The sequence below is a fragment of the Nelusetta ayraudi genome, unplaced genomic scaffold (genome assembly GCF_046127955.1).
Source record: "Nelusetta ayraudi isolate G7.1 ecotype Tasmania unplaced genomic scaffold, CSIRO-AGI_Nayr_v1 ptg000010l, whole genome shotgun sequence".
NCBI lineage: Eukaryota > Metazoa > Chordata > Actinopteri > Tetraodontiformes > Monacanthidae > Nelusetta > Nelusetta ayraudi.
The window spans coordinates 1,634,780-1,652,533 of NW_027466060.1; the positions used below are offsets into that span (position 1 = coordinate 1,634,780).

General features: G+C 44.4%; 1 protein-coding gene across 2 annotated transcripts; it reads left to right on the plus strand.

Annotated features, from left to right (window-relative positions):
• The first annotated feature begins 1,447 nt into the window (after positions 1 to 1,447).
• Positions 1,448 to 17,110, plus strand: rasef (RAS and EF-hand domain containing). Of its 2 annotated transcripts, none has more exons than XM_076019610.1 (18): positions 1,448 to 1,886; positions 3,555 to 3,887; positions 7,616 to 7,762; positions 8,653 to 8,743; positions 9,892 to 9,987; positions 10,983 to 11,060; positions 11,147 to 11,262; positions 11,953 to 12,021; positions 12,137 to 12,203; positions 12,376 to 12,461; positions 13,501 to 13,804; positions 14,132 to 14,290; positions 14,714 to 14,861; positions 14,957 to 15,038; positions 15,272 to 15,386; positions 15,611 to 15,718; positions 15,834 to 15,910; positions 16,534 to 17,110. In XM_076019610.1, exons 1-18 carry the CDS (start codon positions 1,573 to 1,575, stop codon positions 16,634 to 16,636), a joined length of 2,493 nt encoding a protein of 830 aa, XP_075875725.1. In that variant the 5' UTR covers positions 1,448 to 1,572; the 3' UTR covers positions 16,637 to 17,110. The 2 variants fall into 2 exon arrangements, with proteins under 2 accessions (XP_075875725.1, XP_075875726.1); XM_076019611.1 differs by lacking the exon at positions 1,448 to 1,886 and adding an exon at positions 3,379 to 3,443.
• Positions 17,111 to 17,754: the final 644 nt, after the last annotated feature.

Sequence of the window (17,754 nt, forward strand, 5' to 3'; positions counted from 1 at the left end):
GCTGCCAGGTGACGGTGGTTGTGTGATGGCGGAACAGGACTAAATGCGTTTCGTGGGTCGCTCTGCAGACAAGATCGACTGTTCGTATGGAACTCTGAGGGAACACAAATACATCAGCAGCATCAATCAATCAATCTGTTTTTTTTATTTGCGTTTTATATTGTAAAACCAAAAGTGAACGCAAGGCTTACAAACTCACCCCAGCTGCAATTTTGCCACAAAACACTTATTTTAGATGTTTGTATCGTAACATTGGATCCGTTGAATGGACTGTATTGTTGTCAACAACATTGTCACTCATCTGGTGACAAGTCATTGACCACTTTTGAGGCTCGCCAGTGCCTGAGCATAAAAAACACCTCCACAGTAGGTGGCGATAAAGCCATGCACCCATAAATTTACAACATAGAAGAAGAAGAAGACCAAAGTCATTCATTGAGCATGGCCACACCCATGTGAGCTCTGTTTTACATGGAAACGCCAATTGAGTTAGAAAAGTCTGCAAGTAAAATGATCAATCAATCAGTTCAACAGTGCAGTGTTTGTTATGTATCCAAAGAGTGGGTCCTTAGCAAGAGCCACATATTTTTGAGTCTGATTCTCCTCAGTTGGACTTAAGTTCATGCCCATGCATGAAGGTACTGCCGACCTGATTTGTGAAGATGGTGGTTCCAAAAGCAACACCGGATGAGAACCACTGGTCTGCAGCCTCACAGTTGAGTCCATGGGAGGCTCCCAGGTCAGTCACCTTCTGTTTCCACAATGTGGCTTTGTGTTTGCCTACCCCCAACCATCAGTGCAAGCAGGAAGTTAAAAACAAGCATTTGTGTCGCAGGAGGCTGCAAACAGATGGATACATGGATTTGGAGGTCTGTATGGTTTTGTGACAGTTTTACAAAACTGTTCTACTGGAGTATGGCATGAAAAAAAAGTCTTGAAAATTGATAAAATATTGGACCTGAATAATAACATAGGTAGCATTTTGAGCTAAAGGAGAGAGAGCACTGGGCCTGACTAAATTAGATGTGATGAAGTTCAGGTGTAGAATTCACAAGCTTCAGTAAACACTGACAACTAGGCATTGGGTGCAATGATGATGTCTTTTAAAGTGATTATTGAAAATACCAAAGTTTGCTGCTCAGCTGTCGATACTTTGCATAAATGAGGTCTTTTGATGGAGCAGCACAAAGATTTGCTCTTATTCCAGTTTGGACGTCCTGCTGATGCAGGAAACACTTATTTTCCTATTCTTCTCAGCCTGAAGGGAGATTTCCACTTTGATACCAGTCATGGTCCATAAAGCATTTGCAACACCATCCTTGAGAGTCGAGCGGGGGGATTTTTTTTTTTTTTCGTAAGGAGTGGGGGCAACATGCTCAAAAAGGAAGGCTATAAAAGCTAAGGTAGACTGATCCCAGAGATGAGTGGGATTTTTCCAGACATGAAGCAACATCTCTCAGGAGCTCCTACCTAACAGCCACCAGCAGAGCCCTCACAGGGGAGAATAGGATGAGAATTTGCATGTAAAACCCATTCACAATCAGGAAAAGAATACAAAATCCAACCAGAATCATGGCATTAAAAAAGGGCATGAGCGCAGAGGAGAAGAGGCGCCTGAGTGCACTCTTCCATGCCTACGATGCGGATAACTCGGGACTGATCGAGAAAAACGAGTTCTTCACCATCTGCCAGGAGCTCCACGTCGCTCCGCAGGAAGCCGAGGGGATATTTAAGCGCCTGGATGTGGACAATGACGGCACCGTCACCTTGGAGGAGTTCATCAGCGGCTTCGCGGGACAAGGGCTGGACAACGGTGCCGGAAGTGATTCCGAAGAAGAGAAAAGTGAAGACGGGTTTGCGGACGGCGTCGAGGTGATCACAACCAGGTGAGAACAAGGAGGCCGCTGGTACTGCCGCTGGTACCGCTGTACTGCCACTTTAGACAAAAGATTGTATTAGTGTAGCTAAAACCCTTTAAAAACAAAAAGGGTTTAACTTAATTTAATAACTTTGGGTGTGACAAAGTATCAATACTTCTTGTGTAAAAAAAAAAAAAAAAAAAAAAATACTGAAGATGCCTGTGGCATAACATGAGCTGCAGCTTTGTACTGGTCAAGACATTTAGAGGTTGGGCCCGCCTCACTCTGTCACGAGTCAAGCTCAGCCGTCATCGAGAGAATGTGACATGTTTGCCTTTAATGAACCTTAAATTGTTATTCCTTTTCAGTAGCCATTGGTTTAAAAAATTAAAAAAATTAAAAAAAGTACCGTACAAGGCAAGGGTACGGTGAAAATAAATTAAGAAAATAATAGTACCCTCATGTATCTCCAGGCTTTTGCGAAAGTACAACCATATGCTTAAGCAAGAGGTAAGGTTACCATACATAACTAATCAGAACCTTGAAGAAAAGTCGAAATGTTGCACTAATGGAAAACGCTTCAAGTGTTGCAGGACAGTACATGTATTTGTCCAAACACATCTAAGAAGTCCTCCTAGGAAGGTGAAAACTACTACTATTGATATAATGGTTAGTTAGTTGGTTATTATACCTACATGAATGCCCACCACTTTGGATTCTGTCTGCCATGTGATTTATGTTGTTTCAGGTCACACAAAAAATGCTGTGCACAAAACCTGATGTAGAGTGCAGGTTGGACCAAAAACCGTGTTTTTTTCTTTGCACATGTTAGGTGGAACATGGGATTTTGTTGAAAAACGTTCCTCTGAATTTTGTTTTTTTTCCCCAAAAGCTCAAAAGAAGAAGAAACTTGATTTTTATATAGAAGAAACAGCATATAAGCTATTGGAAAAAAATACCTGTAAGTGTGCAATATAACAGACAAAGCTCTAGTCAATTAAGATTTGGGGGAAAAAAAAAAAAAAAAAAAAAAGATTTACAGGTAATGTAAACATACAGCGAAATAGTTCTAAAGTGGAAGGTGAAAATGTAATATTTATTTAGTGTGTTACCCCAAAACCCAGTGCATAATAGCATCCCAAGTAAGCTACATGACACTCCCCCTATACGGGGTAGAAGGTCGGGAACGAGCAGGGGTGATTTCGGACACAGCCACAGTCTCCCCCTTTTTCTCCCCTTCCGCCTTTCAACCCGCCATTCCTCACCGCTGTCCCCACAGCGTCCCCCTGTGGCCGACATGAACCAGCGCTGGAAACCTTCATTAACCAAGACTATGTTAACCACAACTCAATAACATAAAATATAACCTCAACCTTACACTGTCTTGGTGAGAACGTCCGGTCGGTTGCGTGACCACGATGACCTCAACCGTACCTTGACCTGAGCTCCAGCTGTCCTCAGGGCGCGCGCGCGCGCGCGCACACACACACACACACACACACACACACACAGTACACAGGTACTGATGGCGCGTCACCCAAGTCGGACACCTTCGGTGCGGCAGCTGTTAACGAGGAAGAAACGGTAACAAAACAAACAGTCGTGGAGGTTTTGGGGCATTTTTACAATCCTATGTTTGTCTTGCAACTCTCGACATGTCGTGAAATTAACGCACTTTTATTTGTGTGTGTGTAGCAGCCGCCCTCTGCCCGCCATCAAGGGGATGAGCGCAGAGGAGCAGGAGCGGCTCCGGTCCCTCTTCCACGCCTACGACGTGGACAACTCGGGACAGATCGAGCGGAACGAATTCCTCACCATCTGCGCGGAGCTGCAGGTGTCGACGGTCGAGGCGGAGCGGATATTTAACCGGCTGGACGTGGACCAGGACGGCACCGTCACCCTGCTGGAGTTCATCAGCGGCTTCCACGACCGCTACGGGGAGGTGATGGAGTCGGACGGAGGGGACGTGTCGGCCGCCTGGGAGAACTTCGAGACCAAGATGGGCGAGCAGGCCAAGTTCATCCCCAGGTGAGGCTCCCCACTCAGATATGGTTCGGAGGTCTTTGGATGGTGGTCTGGGTGCTTTTGGAAGGAGAGAGTATAAAGATAGAACTCAACAAAGTTGGAGTAGACATGTTTTATAGGATTGAACACGCTTACAGGAAACATATGTTTTCGAGAGTCGGTGATCAGGACTCAACAGAGAATCATTTTTGGGTTGAACAGGTTATTTCAAATGTCAAACTGGATTCTGACTGAACGTGTTTAAGGTGCTCTGACATCTCAGACACCATCAATATGTTGACAAATGTAAAATGGAGTGGCAGCTCCAGCACTCAGATATTCTTAAGTTTTCATATATGACTTTGTTCGATTCGATTCAGTTGAGGCCTTTCATTCTTTATTTAAGTATTGTTTCATATTTTTTTTTAATTGTTTTTCTCTTTTTAAATTATAGTAATAGAAAGACCTGTGTACTTCAGAATTTCACACATCAGTGTTTGTCTGTTATCCCAGCTCATTATTATTTATTATCATTAATATTCAAGTTATTATTATTGAATCACACGTGCGTTGTACTCAGAATGATGCAACATCTACATTTTCACGGGAATTTCATGATTCTGTCACAAGTTTCATCATTCTGTCAACTCTCTTATCACTTACTGCCCAATGATGAACATCTAACCTGCTGCTGGAGACCTTAGTTCCTTATCAGTGGGTTGACATATAAAGATATGGCAGGTGATGGTTAGGGTTAAGGCTTGCTGGCGAACTTGCTTGTGACTGCAATGTGGAAGCCAAAGAATGATAAAATATTGATGGATTGCGCTTATTTTCTATTGTCTGAAAGATTCAACAATTTTCCCGGAACTGCCTTGGTTGCAACGAGGACTGATTCGCTGGATGATGACGCTGTATTTCACTGGCATCTGTGGGGTCAATAGAGACAAAGACTTTGTTGTTATGGTTCAGTGTTTCAAAACTGTTGCAGGAATGATTTTGCAAGAATGACCTTTTCCCTTTATATTAAAGAAAGTGCTGCTGTTCCCACTGGCCTCAAACTACACGAGGACAGTGCTGGCAGCCAGTCCCTCCTGTGACGTAGTGAGAACTAGTGCTGCTAGCCAACTTATCAAGACCTTGATAGAGTAAACAGGATGTTTTCCTTACTTTTTTTTTTGCCATTTTCATACAGTAGTTAGTGCAGCTTTAAGATTTCACTCTAGACTTTAGCTTATCACCATTTAACCAAATTTGCAGAGAGACTAGAAACAGAAAGTGCGTGTTTGTTTGTGCTGACATCAACGTAATGGCAATGAGGGCAGGATGAGGCAGTTTTTCAGATGTTTGAGCACCACCGAAGAAGAAAAGGTTCTTGGTCAGGGTAAAGTGGTCTTTAGACACATGGTGTCTGGTTGCAGTTTTCTGAGTGACACCTGATGGTGTTTGGTCTTGGTTCTCTCTGCGAGAGATTCATTTCTCAGTGAGTCTATGTTGAACGTAAAAGCTCCATTCTCTGTTTGGGTTCTGCGATGTCCAGCTCATTCTTTGAGCCATAAGTTTACCCTGTTTACAACGTACCTGGTTTTTTTGACTAAGTCCAAGTGTGGATTGTAGCGTTTTCCTGATTGCTCAAAATCAGTTTGACATTATCGAATTTATTGTTTTCCAAAACTTGTTAAAACAATTGATTGGCAGAGCCAGACTGACTCGCTGTTCAGATGGAGAAAACTGCCACTGTGCACAACCAGATTGGAGCACAACCAGTTAGAGGATGTAAATAACACATAGAAAACCAGCAATCTGTCGGAAAACTACGTGTTACGGCAAAAAGATAAAATAACCAATGACATGGTGGTGCAGTGGTTAGCCTGTTTTCCTGGCATGGGGCCTTTCTGTGTGGTGTTTGTGGGTTCTCTCCGGGTACTCCGGCTCCAGCGCATATTCCCAAGACAATCCCATCACTAACTGGCTGGTCTGAGTTGTTCAGTTGAGTGCAGATGGTTGTTATGCTTGCTGAGGAACTCCGACACATAATGGCGTACCTTGAGAAGAGTAACTTTGTCTTCACCGAGGACGGTCAAGAAGCAGCATCAGTGGAGGTTTCCCTCGCCATCCATCCTCATGTTTCTGTGGTAAACCCTGGGAAGAGCGCCGTCACCCAACGTTATCCAACTCCCCCCCCTTCCACTAGCCGCCACTCTGTGCGGGCTCTGACATCATTTGCATGAGATCGTCAATTCCTCTATATTTTGTATTTGTTTGGGAATATGAAGCCTCGGGGCCGAGCATGAGATTCATCCTCGTGTTACTGTTCCGTCACGCTGCAACATCGATAGTCACAGCGGTGACATCTACTGAGTATTCTCTTTTCCCCTCAGTCACTGTTACAGCAGTCAGCTGACAGTCTGGATGATAGAGGTTCACTTTACACATGACGGCAGGCCAGTTGCAGAAAATCAATCGCTTTCCAGTCGACTCTTTCCCTGCTGAGCTGCACTTACACGTTCTCAGTCTCTCAGCTATGTGAAATTTGCCAATGCACAGTTTCCATCAATGTGAAAACCTAGCCATAGAGTCACTGCTGTCACCGTATTGTGTCAGCGTCGTTACATAACTCTGCCTTCTATTTGGTTAGAGAACTCTTATTCCCAGGCCTTGGGGCCTTTCTATGTGGAGTTTGCAAGGTCTTCTCATGTCTGTGTGGGTTCTCCGGGTTCCTCCCACAGCCTGAAGACATGCACATTAGACTGACCGGCAACTCTGAAGCGTCCGTAGGTGTGAGTCCAAAGCGGTTTGTTGGTTTTTTTTTGTCCCTTTGATAAACAGGGAACTTCAGGATAGAAATCCCACCTTCACTCAAGAACAGCTAAGGGAGTCTCAAGCTTCCTGCCACACCGAGTGCAGGAGAAGCGGCGATAGAAAATATGTCGTACACACTGGAGCTGACAACAAAGGAGTGCTTATACAATTGTGGTGGAATAAGATTAGGCCACAAAGAAAGACGTAAGGCTAATGTTAGCATCTCCTGCTCCTTTTGTTTGAGTAATCAGGACGAGCTCGGGATTAGATTTGAGACGCTGCCTCAGAAATGACGCCCATAAACCTCCGCTGTGTGACGGTGACACATTCCGAAATAACCAGCTTACCTTCGAGCTGGGAAAACAATCCTCTGTCGGGTTAGAGCTAGCAGTGGTTGGGGTTTTTTAACTCAACCACATCTATGCAGATGTGGGTCAGTTGAAGTCCATCAGTGGTGAGTGTGTTGCTTGTTCAGTGTCGACCTTTAGTTTCCCTGCAGATACTGCAGTTCACCCAAAGTTTATTTTTTGCTGCTGTGTCCTCCGTCATAACCAGCCGGTGCATTACATACATACAGTACATGACATCAGCAGTCGACAGTCAGTGGTGTGTGTTTGCTCTGGCTTTTGACAGCCTGTTCGTCCTGTCAAAAGGCAAACACACACAAGCACACGGCGGCGCACACTCATGCATTGCATAGCATCGTTGTGTCAATTTTTTAAATCATAATCCTTTTGTTCTTGTTTTTACCAGTGTGGATGCTCTCTGGTTTCTGTCCTTAATTGTTCAGTCAAGGAGAAAAAAGTTGATTGAACAAAAAAAATCCAGCTGAACATTTAGCTGAAGCTTCTCACGGTTTCCTCTCCTTGCACCTCCGACGCATCCGACTGTCAGCGAGCTGAGGGAGCAGACCAGTCCTCTTGAGCTAAAAACAACTGTTTGTCCTTCAGGAATGAACAAGCAGCAACACTGTACCAGAACCTCAGTCTGACGGAGCCCAGGCTGATACCCCAGCTGGAGAGCGTCTTCATGAACTTCATCAAGGAGATCAAACAGCAGAACTCTGAGATGGAGAACCTGGCCTTCGCCATCAAACGGTGAGAAACATCTTTCACCGTCGTTTAAAATCTCTCCGGTCTCATCGCTGCCTTGTTTACTTGACTTGACTTGAAATTTTCGGGGTAATAAATCCATGAAATTGGTGACCTTTCGCGTCCTGATCCCAAGACGCCCATTTCCAGAGATTGTATGCAAAACGACCTCACAATCCACATGTTTGCCTCAAGGGACCACGCGTTTTGTGCAGCACAACACATCACACACAAATTAGAAAAGAAAAACTGAGGAAATGTATTATTTTTGGACCTGACCCACATTCCTACACAAGCTTTTTCTCTGACTAGATTCAGATGTTTTTAACAGGACCAAAATGTTGCCCCTTAGAATTGATTTGGCAGACCAAATCAGATAAGAGCATCGGCACCTGTTGATTCATATGGCCATGCTCGTGGGCTCGTTCCAACTTCAAAAGCATTTTAAAAACATCTTTCAATGCCAGGTGTAGAGGGGAGGCAGGCTGCCTGATCATCCAACACGAAGTGTTTTGAAAAATGTGGCAGGAAGAAATTAAATAAAAGCCTCAACACACCGGATGGGTTACAAATAAGCAACATTAATGTGCATGGGGAAAAAAAACAAAGTTGAATTTAAAATGTTAAATCTAATGAGCAGAGTTTCAAAGGGACTTTCTCTTCTGCTCAAAAAATGTTTTTCACTGAAAATATTCCAACAGAAGCTTCTATCTGGTGTAACGACCTTAAATCTGATGTTGGGATGGCAATGGTGAGAAGTAATGATGCTCCTGGCCTCCTTCAGGGACCAACTGGAGAGCGTCTACAGTTTCATGTGTCATCAGAGATAATGGACGGAAAATAATGACTGGCGATTTCTGAGGGGGCTGTGAAACAACCAAGTTTTTGTCTGGCAGAGCGCAGGACCAGGCTCAGATGCAGCTCAGTGAAATGGAGGAGGAGATGGACCAACGCATTCACGCTGCTGAGAGGAAAACCAGAGAGCAGGTGGGTCGGACACTCTCAGCGCCAAGACACGACTTTGAAGACCTTGTCTGGAATAATCCAGGCTCTCTTTTTTTTTTGATAGAGTGTGTGTGTGTGTGTGTTTGTGTGTGTAGGAGGGTGTGTTTGTTCAGTTCTTCCCTCATGTCAAACAAATAAAAGTTGAACATAAGCTCCAGACACAGACACGCCTCCTGATCCCCAGTGAAACCAGTATGTAGAACATTCTGACCGTTAACATAACGCTACAACGTGACCTCAACCTCAACCAGAGGATCATTTAAAACTCCATGTCATCCATCCTCACACTGGAATCAGCTTGTATGTTGTTTATTCGACCTAATGCCTGCTCAACTGTTTTCAGCCAATGACTTGCAATACTATTAACAGTGTTTGACTTGATCGCAATGCTGTGACTTGCCTGAAAACAGTCAGACTAATAAACTACTGCAATAAAGTGCGCAACAACCCCTTCAGCACAAATTATTTTACTTGAGAAAATCTGTGTGTGACTTTGAAGTCATTTGGAAAGATGCGAATGGTCAAAGGACTCTAAACTCACTAGCCATGCTCAGAAAGTTTTTCTCCACCATGACGTATCATTCATCACCACCAACCAAACGTGCGGCGCCCCACCTGGCCTGGCATAGGTACCGCATCGTTTCCAGTCGTTTCCAGCGTATCCATGAAAACTGATTTTATCTTATTTTCTAATACAGCTTTGTCTTGAATTTATTTCATTTTAAATTAATTCCATTTAATTTAATGTCCTTTTGAATTGTGTGCAGGTCCGTCTTATCGTCGTGTTCCCTCTTACATAAGTGTGCTTCACCGCTGGACGGCTGGCTATTTGTTTTGTGAGGAAGGCCGAACACAGCAGCTGTTTCTTAGACTGTGGTGGACACCCGCCACTCATGTTCCTCACACCTTTTTTTTTAAGGGGGAGAAAATGTAAACAGAAAGTCGCTGATAAGCTTATCGCACTTCAAAAGACACCCTAAAATAGAGCGCAATAGTGTGTCACAGACATGACGCGACGTAACACTGCAAACACACATACAGGCAAATGTTCTCAAGCTGTTTGGTGAATTTCTTTAAAATTCCCCCCTTGAACTTTTACATTTTTTGCACCGATGTTTGTCTTTGTGCAGGAGAAGAAGCGGACGGAGGCTGCGCTGGGCGAGTTACAGAGAGGTTATGAGACCGAAGTGTGTGAGCTGCAGTGCAAGATCCAGAGGATGCAGATGGTAAAGGCGTCTTAGTCCGTTTTGACTGAATCAGCTGACAAACCCACACAAAACGATCTTTATGCACCTTGAGAATCTGTTTTTGAGTCGTACACGTACAACGTACAAGGCTTTGTTTTGAGATAGCCAGGTGTCACACAGGCCAGCACTCCCTGTGTACTGACATTCAGCAAGTAAATTTCCCCGTGTGACCTATGTCACTGAAAGTATTTTCACACAGAACCACACAGAAGCTCCCATTATTAGATTCTTGGCTATTTTTTTTTTTTTAATTTCTTTTTTCGATCATCACACCAAACTATAAAACATCATCTGGTCATAACGGTTTGCAAGGAATGCATCAAAACATCAAACCACAGTCCTCGGTGCCTCGAAGCACTGCGTGACGTTCAAATCAGGCCTTAACGCTCTAGTAGTAAAAACATGTCATGTCAACAACAACAACAACAACATAACAACAGCAGTCTTAAAGACAAAATGCTGCAAAGTGCTGCTTGGCTCCTGTTGATGAAACTTGGTTCTTAATAAGGTGTTTAAGCTTCGGTCAGTCATGTTTGATTTTCATGCTTTTGCATATGACCCCTCAGTTTTTGTTCAGTTAAAAGAAAAACACAAAAAAGGCAAATCAATAGCTCTTTTATAAAAAGCCCAAAAATAAACAGAGGAATTAATGAGTCATTCCTACGTTGCTGTTTAGTTCTTGTCTGCTTTTTTCCTTGATTAGCTTAAGAACTGTGTTTGAGCAACTGAAGGAATATGTGTCTTTCTAAAATATGGGTCAACAGACAAGGTGATGTAGTTTTATGGGTTTTTTTTCTTCATTTTTTTAAACAAGTAAGACAGAAAGCTTCCATTTGGCTCATCTGAACCTCGAAACAAAACTGTGGCCTCTGTAAATGTTGAAAATACAGTTCTGCTTAATTGTCGAGGGGCGGGGGGGGATGAATGAACCAACACTGACTGCATTCATGCGGCTCTGCGTGTGTTTCCACCAGATAGAGGAGAAGTACAAGAACATCACCGTGAAGGACGAGAGCCCTGCTCTGAGAAAGAAGATCACTGAGCTCACAGTGGTAAAGTCAAGCCCAGCCCGCTGACTTGTGCGGCCCTGTTCTGTGGCTCACAGCCCCACAATGCTGCCCTCTCGCTCTCCCTGCAGGATAACCAGCGGCTGAAGCAGGACCTGCTGAGGTCTCAGACCAAAGTGGCCTGTCTGCACAGCGAGATGGACTCGCTGAAGACGGAGCTCACGGACCAAAGCATCAGCACCGAACGGTGAAGTCAGCGAAGCTGCCGTCTAATGTTAACACCTTATCATTCTTAGACCGCCAGCTAATGTTAGGTTTATGCCACACCTGCCCTTCTTAATTAACACTGGCCATGAAAAAAAACATTTGTTTAATTTTATTTAAAAAATAATGTACGTATGTCAAATTTGAGAAGATGGACAAATTTGCACCTGGCATTGTGAGCCAGTACCCAAAACAGGCGCCTTTCAGTGTCGGTCCAGATCCTCACGTCCATTTAAAAATTAGGGGGGAAAAAAATAACAGGTCACATGAACTCGTGAGTCAGGCCTTGGTTTTTGTCCAATGAGCCCACTGATGGGAGCAGACAGTGCAGACTGCACTCAGCTGACTTAGGAGCTGAAACAGGATATCCTGGAGTGACTCCACACGCAGGACGAGACTCCACCCCCACACACCTCCTCCGCTTTGCGCTGTTTGTTTGTTTTTTTTGCGCTGAGGCGTCTCGCCTTGGATGTGTCCTGAAGAAGGGAAGGATATTGTGAGTGAAGAGCGAGCAGGAAACAAAGAGAGAAAAACTTTCTGATGTGACATCAGCAGCAGAGGAATAAAAACATATACACATAAAAATTTCATCATAAATACTTGCCATTTTTTTCCTCCATGCCTGTATTTGCAGCTGACATTTGTAAAAACTTGACGTGGCGTTTCTCTGCAGACACGAGGATCTGGAGAAGCATTTCTCCGACGAACGAGACGTCCTGGAGAGCCAGATCGAGATCCTGCAGTAAGAAAGCACGCACTGAGGGAGGCCTGGCAGCCTACCTTCAAAATCACTCTCATGAAGGACAATGTGAGAGGATGTTTTCTTTTCCCCTGTGTGTGTGTGTGTGTGTGTTCAGGACGGCTAACAGGAAGCTCCATGACACCAACGACAGCCTGAGGACGACCTTGGAGAGAATCCAAAGGGTAAAGCTGCACTGTGTTGTGGAAATGATGAGACAATGATGTGGATCTAGACTGTTGTCAAATGGTCTCTTTAGTACCTTTGGGATCACCTGCTCTCCGTTATTACTGTCCACACAGACACTCAGACTGACAAAAAATTGTTTGTGACAGTTTGAAATGTTCTGTTCAACAGTCGGGTGGAGCCTCTCCAGGACAAATAAGGGAGAGAAATAGAAGTAAAAGCATCTGCTACACATCCCAGTATGCATTACTGGATCGGTAAGACACACAAACTGTACGATTCAGTCAAGGAGACATTAATTCATATCCATTTTAAAACCTCAGACATCCTTCACTGATGAATAAGTGCTACTTTTCCAATAAACATGTTGTGATAAATGGGTTAATTGCTGATTGATTCAAGTCAGTTGAGCCCTTTCTTTTAAAACACACAAAGTTTAAAATGAAAAGTTTGGTTTATTTCAGTTGCCTGAAATGTTTTTAAGCTTAACCATCAGATTAAGGAGGCTTTTTACAGTTTACAGCTTCAGGGTTTTCATTTCAGACCAGGTTTGTCAAGTTTGGAGCTCCAAGATCTTCAGAGCAAATGGGTTTTAGCATAAACACACAGTGTAAAGACGCTGAAACACGATCCTTTGGCTTGACAGGGAAGAGTTTAACCCTTGAATTTCAGTTTTTCTTAATGTTCTGGGTGAAAACCAGCACTACTGATCTGCGCTGTATCTATTCTAAAGCTAAATAAATCAAATCAAATCAATCATTCATCATTTTTGTACACAGTGCAAGCAAACACCAGGCTAAGAGAGACACTTCAGACTTCCACATATGGAGCAGTGTTCAGTAAAAGTCTATACTATTATGAAATTAGAGAAAGCATGAAAACCTCGTCTGAAATCAAAGGGCTGGTCTCACATTGCTGAGCAGATTCTAAAATATTTGAATGTTTATTAGATTGAAACCGTCCCAAAATAAAACTGATAACCAAGAACTGCACACAGCCCTCCTCGTCTGGATGGCCGTGTAGAACTCCTGTGTGGGGGGAAAATATTATATTACCAAGACAGTCCTGTGAGTTGCTAAGCAGTAGTATTTAAGATTCAAACTAGTGGCCTTAAGCACCTTCAGGTGAGCAAACAGAGAAAATGTCAACACGGTGGGTCGAGGGAAAGAGAAAATGCAGGAATGTTCGGAGTCATCAAGACACAATATTCTTACGCAGTAAAGATTGTTGTCAGTTTCTGCTCCTACTCTGTCTAACTGACCGCTGTGCTGTGCTACCCGCCGACCGCTCACCCAGGTTCTGCCAGCGTACCGACGAATTCCCGCTGTACAGCCGGCGGCCCAGCTGCGACACCATGGCCCTGGCCATGTGCGACCCGGGCCTGAAGCGCCGGGACAGCAGCGAGTGCGAGGAGGACAGCCTGCCCGAGGTCTACATGGACAGCGGCCTGTCCACGCTCAGGGGCTCGCACGCAGGCTACGACTCGGAGCAGGAGGTCAGCAGGGGTCAGGAGGAGGAGGAGGCGGAAGAGGAGCGGGCCAAGGTCCAAATGGAAGCCAACAGCCTCAGCAGCACCATGGGAGAGAACTCGGACACGGAGGTGAGACGGAGGTCTGCTGGTACCTGGAGATCGACTGTAGCTTCTGTGATTGACACGGTGACAGCTGATGCATTCACAATCATTCAGTGCGGTCACATCCATGGATGGGTTTGGAACCCAGTCCCGTGCTTGACATTTTTTTGAGGGAGTTTCACTGTGAGCAAGAATCTGCGCTGCACCACATGAATCCAAGACGCTCAGAGTTTCCTGCATGATGAAGAAGGCGACCGCTGACACGCATGAATTCAGGCTCGCTATGTTTGAATTAGAATGTCTAGTTAGTATGTTTTTTCATGCTTTTTTTTTTTCCATATGTGTGTATCACAGGCAGCGGAGACACAGGATGCCGAGTCAGCCTTTGGATCAGACAGCAGCTCAGTTCTGGAATGGAAACCGTCTGAATCTCTCCCTTTGAAATCCAACCTGCCTAAACCCAGCCTGGCAGCCCCTACCACCAGAAAGCCCCTCAGGGCCCTCCACGTTCAGGTAAGAGACACTGAAGACAGCAGTGACAGACTGGGATGTGAACTGGAAGAATTTTCAAAAAAAATAAAGAAAAGAAAAAAAAAGTCCCATCGCACCCATGTTTTGTTTTTTGATAATTGGGCTCAGATTTGCCTAAAACTCATTGGGATGACTTTTCTATGATAGCTTAGAATGCAAAAGGGTGAACGAATGCAACATTTCAACGTGTCAAAAAAAAAAAAATCACCATTTGCACCGTAGCATAGCAACAGCTTCCTCCAGTTACCTTCATTTTCTGACAATCTGCAAACTGTTGAGACTAGAAAATTGTTGAAGTTGTGAAAATATTCAGACTGTAACTCTCAGATGCCCTCCTGCCTTGCAATGTCAAACCATCAGATCAGTGATCAGCAGCTCTTCCCCACCCTCCAACTGTCACTGCAGAAAGAGGAGGAGAGCTCAGACCTGGGCTACATGGCCTCAGAGAAGGCCTACAGGATCGTGTTGGCCGGAGACGCTGCGGTGGGAAAGTCCAGCTTCTTGCTCCGCCTCTGCAAGAACGAATTCAAAATGAACTCCAGCTCAACGCTAGGTGAGTTGGACGCTGTCCGGGTCCAGTAGAACAAAGGAGCGTTTGTGCAGATTACCAGGAGAAATGCTGACGGCAAGGTAATGTGGCGTTTGCAGGGGTGGATTTCCAAATGAAGACAATGATCGTGGATGGACAACCAACCCTACTGCAGTTGTGGGACACAGCAGGACAAGAGAGGTGTGTGTTTCTGCTGTCTTGCCTTTTGATTGATTTCAACGGGTTGTGAGTTGCGTTTTATCTGACTTTCAAACGGTTTTCGATCGATTTGTGTGTTTTCAACGCCTTCAACGGTGCGAAATGACCAGCATTGAATCTCGAGACTCTCACGAGTCTAAATCTTTCAGAGAGTTGAAATGAAATAGACAATCGGCAAATACGTGCATAAAATCACATGGTTTGTTTCTCATCAGGTTCCGCAGCATTGCCAAGTCTTATTTCCGCCGTGCGGACGGCGTGTTGTTGCTGTACGACGTCACCTGCGAGAGCAGCTTCCTCAACGTTCGGGAGTGGGTGGACATGATCGAGGTAACGTGGTTCACAGACACCCAGCAGGACATTTCAGTTGGTGCCATCCGACAAGCCAGAGCACCCAATTAATAGTCTTGACCCGTTTTTTTCTCCTTTACATGCTGCAGATGTGTAAGTGTTCAGTGTACGGTGACTGGATTGGGCCGTGTGGTACTGTTTGGTGCTGTTATGTAAAATATTATTTTCCATGTTACTCTCTTTGGATCTGATGTACCTGGCAGGACGTGTCCCCAGAAGATATTCCCATCATGCTCGTGGGCAACAAGTGTGATCTGAGACAAGACAAAGTCAACTGTGTTCCGACATCCTATGGAGAGAAACTGGCCATGGTAAGGAGAAGCAGAGGTCATCGATGATTGTTATACCGGACAATGAGACAGCTTGATGGCAGCATAACTTACCGAAGACAGAGGCTTTAAATGACGTCTTGTCCACCACCGACAGACTTACAACACACTGTTCTGTGAAACCAGCGCCAAAGATGGCTCCAACATCCTGGAGGCCGTGTTGCACCTGGCCAGGTGAGACACAGCCGCTTCTGTCAAGCAATCGTTGTTTTGTTTTTTTTTATGACTGAAGGAGATATTTTTAAACAAATTCACCAGGATGAATCACCTGTGTTTAAAAAAAGGAGTAGTGTTTCACTACAGGGTTTTCTTTGTGGAATGCCTCTGTTTTCTGGTTTGGTTTACAGTCCAATGTTGTCAGTAACTGAGAAGTGACGGGTCATTAAGCACGGAAGCGCACTGCTAACACCCGAGAAACAACAGGGCTGAGTCTCACGTTCTAATGTGAAATGTTTTTAAATGATAATTTTCAAGTTATAACGTCAAACTATCACGAAATGACGTAATAATTTCACGTTAGAACGTGATACGGAGCCCTGTTGTTTTCTAGGGTGGCTGCAATGCGCTTCCGTAATTAAGCCAACGGGAGGAAGAAACTCCTTTTTTTTTGTTTTGTTTTACTAACTAAGAATTCCACCTGACATAACACTGACATTTGCTGCCCTCTGGTGTTCGAAATGAGTCACTACAATGATAAAAAAGAATTGGGTTGATCTGTTGGGCTTACTATTTTTTTTACCTCTCCAAATCGTCGGGGTTTTTTTCTCTCATGACTCCTCTTTCCATCCTTTCCACAGGGAGGTGACGAAACAGGCTCTGTTCACTGAAAAGCCTTCCTTCCAGTCACTGCCCAGATTAAATGCTCCCAGGAATAAACCCAACTTCTCCTGCTGCAACTGAGTCCAACACAGGATGGGAGACACAATGCGACCGGCCGCACATCTGCCTAAATGAGGCGGCATATTATTAGCAGCGATGGGAACAAATCATGTATTCATTTCTCAGCATCGGAAACAGCTGATGGACTTTTGAAAGCAAACAAGTGGCCTGAACTCACCGTTTCACCATGTTTACACAATGTTTCACGCTGCGCTTCAGCCATTGTCGTCTACCGGTAGCACATTTCATGAATTCTCAAAGTTCACTGCATTAGATTCGACCGAATCTAGTGGTGAGAAAGCACATTGCAAGCAGATAATACTTTTATAATTTATGGATACACATAGTTTGATGTTTCATATGGGGCCTTTGATGTCACAGTAAAGTGATGAAACCCCTAGAACTGTGCTTGGAGATCCTGAGAAATCAAGGAGGATGCCACTCTATTTGTAAATACAAATGCTGCAGCAAATAAAAGAAAAATATTTATTTTGAGCAATTTCTTTGATCTTCAGCCTCTTTGAAAGCTAACGGCACTTATGTCCCATTTCTATTTATGCTCTCACATAATAAACAGCTCGAGGTTCCTTTGTTTTGCTGAGCAAAGAGGCTTTTTCGAGATGGAAGTGTGGCTGAAGCGTGTTAGCATGTAGCTAAGGTTGTATTTGTACGTAGTGCTGACAAGGGCGGAGAGAGGCCTGCGGCAAAGTGGGTGACAGCTGAGAATAGTTTGTTACCCAGTATATTATTTACTTGGGAACAATATTAACCGTCAAAATTGTTCGTAAGTAGTTTTACAGTTTGGTGGCCTGCGAGCTGCATTGCATTGTCTGTAGTAATGTGTCAGCTGTGACCGAGCCGGTTACAATTGAACAAGAGGAGCTGGCTCCTGTCTGCAACCTGCTTTTTGCTTATGTTTTTCTACTTTTCTTTTCTTCTCTGTTAAGTAAAAGCTATGTTGTGCTATGGGTGCTCCATGCACCAAGTGACCGCTGAATACCATTCAAACAGCACATAACAGACATTGTTTTGTTTATTTTGTGTGTGTTGGTCCAGAGACGAGGGAAAAGAAAGCCACTGCAGGATGAAGAAGCTCTAAACTGTGTTCGGGCAACATCACCGCTATCTCTTAAAATGTC